We start from the raw sequence: 5,945 nt of genomic DNA, 5'->3' as shown, positions 1-5,945 counted from the left end.
GCCAAATATACAGAGCTGACTATGGCCCTCTACAATTGAAAGGAATACACCAGTAAGTTGTGCTTTGTTACAGAAGTTAATATAAAAAATAAAGTCTTGTCTTGACTCAACAAATTGTGTGCTTAATTTTCATCCAATAGTGTTGACAGTGTCCAGATTTATTTACATACGAAAAGAAATTCTTTTTACAAAGCATGCATTGAAGATGATCCATAGGAACATACAAATATTTAGATAACAATAATAACAACATAATAATAAAAAATCTATGCAAAACTAAATAACAGAATAAATTGTTTAGTCGCTGCAGGTATCTCTCCTATCGTTCCTTTGTGAACTGGTGCTGGGGCCTCCTGGGACGCAGAATCCGGGTCGTTATTCCAGCTTGTGTGGTTCTGCGCATTCGCTCAGAGTTTCCTGATGAGGAAGGCCACTACATAGGCTTTAAACTGCCCCCCGTTTAAATCTTGACACAAAGCTGGCAATGACCTCCTCCTTGTCCGGCTTCTCATACTGCGCCGATAGGTCCTCTGGAACAGGGATGGCCAACAGTGCAGCGGTGTATGGCGTAGGGTCGACAAACACTTCCTCAAAAATGAGGTCCATCATGTAGGCAACGTAACCTTTATCATAAAACAAAAGCACAAAAATATTTCTGTTTTTAATTGTTTGGGTTTTGTTTTTACTGTGTTTGTGTATTTAATTGTCTTTGCATTAAGAGAAATAAATGTTAGAATTTGAAAATATGTTTTTTTTTATTGAATTGAACCCTTACCAAAGGTCGGCTGTGTCTTTTGTGGTTTAGCTTTGCACTCTCCCTTCCTAGCCTTTGGAAAGTAGATTTTGAAGAGAGATTCACCTTCCTGGGTTTTGGCCTGTGGTCGGTCCGCATTTTCATTATAATGCATAGCAGCCAGGTAGAGTCTGGAAGTACAATACAAAACTTGTTAATAACAACAGATATTTTAGGCTACAATTATCAAAATTATTGAGTCAACTAACTCTTTCACCTGCACAGCATTCCAATAAAGGGAAAGACAACATTCTTTGGTGCAAAACGAAGGATGATGGCATGGAAAGCCTCCAATGATGAAGTTTGGTAGTGGGGGCTCAGTTTTGCAACATCCTTCATCGTTTTGTTGTTCAGTAACTTCTCCAACTTGTAGAAAGCTGGAGTTGCTGCAGACAATAAGACAATATATTAGAAAATATTACAACATTGATCCCTGCTAAATTTCTGAAAATGACTAAATATCTACAGTGCGTGTAGTTGTCTGTTTACTGTTTTTACATTTAGCCTGTTATATTGATGAAATACCTGCTTGGAGCCATTTAATCTTGTCAGTTGTCTTGCGGATCACATGCTCGCACTTGGGGTAAAGGGGATCCTCGTGTGTATGTACATCTCGAACATGGTTCAGGATCGCGGTCCACTTTGTGATTCTCTCTGGGCCGGAGGTTGAGCTAGCTGCAGTCCAGTATATGTGGTTGTTGATGCTTTTCATCCACTTCTTGAGTTTCTCACAGTCTTTTTGCTTACTGATTGCTTCCAGTTTCTTTGAAATTCCTACAACGAAAGCAAAATATATTACACTTAGTTAAGATACTCAAACTGAGTAATTACTCTATTGTAGCTTTTCAAAATCAATTTCAAAGCAATTTTTTTTAACATTTACTCATAGTGTCAACATTTTCACAGCAAAGACAAGTCTTTTCACCAAATGGGAGCTTTACGCAAGCTTTAAAAAAAAATCTAACATCAGGTCCTTTGCACTAAAAGGATATCACTAACAAGTCAAACAAAGGAAAAGGCTGGAGCAAAAATGATAGATTTTGTATGTTATAGTGGAATATGGACGTCAATTAGCTCAATATTGGCACTGACAATATACCTTTTGCCATGTGCCAGACATCGTAGTAATGGGTTATGTTTCTCTCCCTGAGGAACTTCTGTACTTGTGGATGACGATCAGTGACAATGCAATCAAGTTTGACGCCACGTGACTCCAGTAATGCTGGACTCCTCGTCAGGCCCTCCTTCTCCATGTGGTAGCTACCACCAACCTTATTGCACTGTAGACACAGAAAACAATATATTAAGAGAAAATGCATTACAGACTTCAACTTTCAAATTCCAACCAATAACCCCTTTGCAAAATAAATTTGGGCAACTTACCTGAACCAACTGAATGTCCACAATGGTGTTACACTGGAGATCCATTGTTGTATAACTCCCATACTTTGCAGAGTGGCCTGTTTTTGTTCAAATAGGGACATCAGTAATCACTATTTAATGCTTATTATGTCTGGAATTTTATTTATGTCACTCCATTTAACTTCCAACAATATCTAACCCATGTATAAACTACACTTATTCAATAAAGTATCAATACCTGGTGAGTCAGCTCTCATGTCACCACCAAGGATCACTTTTTCCTCGTGACACAGCCGCTGCAGATTCACATCCTGTTTGACTTTCCAATGGTGAATAACTGCCGGTTCAATGAAAGATCTGGCATGGCGGCGAAATGTTTCATACCAAAACAACTGTAGCTTCATTGCCTTGAAGACCTGTTGGTTTGGGAGGATAAATAATACATGTAATTTGATCTAAATTGAAGTAATTCACAGTCAAAGTAACTCCAGTTGCACATCATTTACCTTTTCAATTTTGATGAAAGATGCACCACTGAGGTACACGGCGGCAGAAAGGTGCAGATTTCCAGCTGGCGTGCTCCCAAGGACAGGCTGGCTATTCCAGTGTCTTGTAAATGTGCAATGGGGGCACCATTGCTTCAGAGACAGGAATGTCCCCAGCCTTTGGGTCTTCACATCACATGCCCGCGTGCAGACTGGACATGCATTAAACAACTCCATGATGCAGTTCTCGTACACCATCTATATTTTGCTGTTGTGGGTGGAAGTGGAGGAATCTTCTCTGAAAAAAAAAAAAAAAAAGGAAATCTCAGTTTGTGTTAAACAGATTGAGCTTTCATCTGGACTGTACTTTAAACCATCATCCTGTTTGCAGCTGGTTTAACAATCTTTATGCACATAAACAGTCCGAAAAGTATTGATAAAAACAACTATTCCTTTATGTCAGAATGGCATACAATTTAGAAAAATTATAAAAGTAACGTACGACTTTAGCGTAGAGTCTAACGATGCTGTGAAGGAGTTGGCAGGATCATAACTGGAATCCTGTCCCTTTGAAGCTCCCACCAAAGAGCTGCCCTCCAATGGATTGTCCTCGAGGTCTTCATCGAGGTCTAGACAAGGTCTTTTGGGTGGTCTCTTTATAGGTGTCGATGACAGGCACTAAGGGTCTGCATTTGAGGGCCCCACACCAAAATCTCTGCAGGAGACACTTGCCTGGATACCTACGGCCAAAATTTAAACAGGAAAGTCCAATGAAACGACACATAATGAAGGCATTGACAAATGCCAGAATACTTACTGAGTGCATGAAAAGTAAATGTACTGAAGGTGGCAAGTACATACCTTCATTTCTAAAGTGGGGCCGCAGAGTCTTCAAGGCTAGCTGTGTGCCTATAGTACGTGTTTCCAGGTGGTCTGTCTGGCAGGCAACATCCCTTGAGAAAGGCAGCTTAATGGAAGCAGTTGATGTGCTGGCCTGTGTACAGACAACAAGGTAAAGTTAGCACTCAATTTATTACTTTGTATATATTTGCAGAGGTGCACACTCAATAATTTAAAAGATGGCATAGGCAGATATTGCACGCGCTGTAACACCAACAGCAGAAAGGTTATCCAAATAACAAAGAAGTGAACAACACACGTGTTACAGTGTGTATTCACACCAGGGCTGTTGTCAAGACCAACTTTGTTGAGTCCAAGACAAGAACAGGTCGGAGTAAAGACCGAGTCCAGGACAGAAAAAATAATCTTATGCATGACAGTATCAAGACAATAATTTTGGGTTATTATTTGTTGATCTAAAAGCAAAAACAGTGTCACAACACCCACAATTTGTATGTATATCCATTCCCCTTGATATCATATAATCTAATGATCTAAAGAAAACAGAATGACATATGATGAGACATAATAGCAGTGTTACAACTGATACAAACACCAATCCACTACTATTACCACTGCTAGGTACTAGTACACAGCATTTGAGCAACTAAATGACAATATAGCTTCACTCCAGATGTACCGTAGAAAAGAAGTGACCAGTATTACAGAGTGTACCCCTAAAGTTGGTTTAGCTAGGCCTTAAAATAATGGCCTGGATCTCCGTGAAAAGGCACATGCGTGTCTCCATTTCAAACATTACTGCAGGTTAAATGCTTTTAGCAGCAGAGGTTGAGTGTGGGCGACAATAATGTCATGGTTAGCTCGTCGAAATTCTACTGCCGCAGTTGCTGGCTGGCTCTGGAAAGTTAGCTAATGTCCGGTAGCATACGTACAGGCTAACTATAGCCAGTTATCTATGTGTATAACGCATTAAAACCTCACCCATTTAGACCCAGGTCTTATGTTGACAAAGTAGACGCAGATTTAGCTAGGAAACTCACAGTAAAGCATTCGTAATATTTAGCTACCTAGCAGGCTGTTGCACTAACGTTAGCAAACGTCGGCGTAGCGTTAGCTAGCTGTCTGAACTTGTGAAAAGCCAAACATCCACGTCCAAGCTGTGTTTCTCCAAGAGCGGACTCTTAACTGCAGCCCTAATTCACACACATACTTGATGCTATCCATCTTTACATTAGCGTCAGTAACTGGGCTGCTAGCTGTAGAGCTAACTAATGTTACGGCCCCGTTCTAAGTGTAACAACCAGGTAACAACCTAGGTAACTATATGCAGTGAAGCAAAAAAAATATGGCGTTAGTTGACTTACCTGACCGAGGTTTGTAGCTGAGCCACAAAGAGTTGGTACTGCACCAGGCTTTAACCTCAGACGATCAGCAAGGCCAGCTTTGTATTGGCCCAAGTTGAGGAAACTGTCGCACACTAAGAGAACTTTCGGGATTTCTGTCGTCGTATTTACAGATGTTTGGGTTCTTCTGAACATCCTAACACTGAGCAAATGTTATGCTTCCCTCGTTTAGCATGATGTTTCTCGATGAAAAACAATGGCGCGCGTACGGTACGGTGACTATCTCTTTACCCCATGCTCTACCCTGGAAATTCTAATGGGCGGGGCCCAAATGCTCTAGGCGGGCAAAGCAGAGAAAGGGGAGGTAACCTCGCTCGTTATTACGACATATCGAGCGGATTCCTGAATGGCTCATCTAAGCTTACTTTTTTTCAAAGGCAGAGCAGGATACCCAGGGCTCGGTTTACACATATCACCATTTTAAACCAATTGGGGACCATATAGGCTGGGGGAACTCATATTAATGTTAAAAAACCTCATAAAATGAAATTTTCATGCCATGGGACCTTTAAGGTAGTTAGGAGCAGTGCAAGATGCTAGTGACCGTGCAAAACAACGTTGTCCGCAAACCACCGTTCATGTATCAAACTTTTTCTTGTAGCTCTTCAGCAGCAGCCGCCTCTAGTCCGGTTTGCTTCTAACAGGAAGAGCAAGGCCCAGTAACGTTACCAAGCTCCAGTCATGAGCCCAGCACACCAGAATGGGCAGGTAGGATTGTCACTCAGAAGAACTAATAGTAATGAAGAGCCCTGCTCAATGAAAAATGCCCTGAGATAATTAATGATACCTGATGATTCAGCAATACATTAATGAAACTGACTTGACTTGATTTGTAAAAAGGGGATATTTGTGGTGACAAATAAATGTAAAAAATTTAATTTAGTGTCAGAAACATAGCCAGGACCCAGTTGTGAAGAGACTATAATGTGAAGACACAGGTAAGCTGCTGTTGTACCAAAGTGTGTGAATAAGCAAACATTATCACTGAAAGAAAATGCTTTTCTTACTTAGTATCTTATTTGTTTCCAGTTCAAATATCAA

At 40.6% G+C, this 5,945-nt stretch overlaps 1 protein-coding gene across 1 annotated transcript; it reads right to left on the bottom strand.

Moving 5' to 3' along the window:
* Nucleotides 1-444: 444 nt before the first annotated feature.
* LOC114555321 (uncharacterized) lies at nt 445-5,160 on the bottom strand. Its single transcript, XM_028577639.1, has 11 exons — nt 4,866-5,160; nt 3,502-3,634; nt 3,143-3,380; nt 2,662-2,938; nt 2,394-2,571; nt 2,177-2,253; nt 1,893-2,073; nt 1,319-1,567; nt 1,011-1,179; nt 776-924; nt 445-623 (listed from the first exon to the last, which is right to left on the bottom strand). The coding sequence occupies exons 4-11, from the start codon at nt 2,896-2,898 to the stop codon at nt 445-447; spliced, it is 1,419 nt and encodes a 472-aa protein (XP_028433440.1). The 5' UTR covers nt 2,899-2,938; nt 3,143-3,380; nt 3,502-3,634; nt 4,866-5,160.
* Nucleotides 5,161-5,945: the final 785 nt, after the last annotated feature.

Source organism: Perca flavescens, chromosome 1 (assembly GCF_004354835.1).
Source record: "Perca flavescens isolate YP-PL-M2 chromosome 1, PFLA_1.0, whole genome shotgun sequence".
NCBI classification, from domain to species: Eukaryota; Metazoa; Chordata; class Actinopteri; order Perciformes; family Percidae; genus Perca; species Perca flavescens.
This window is presented reverse-complemented; position numbering and strand designations above follow the sequence as displayed.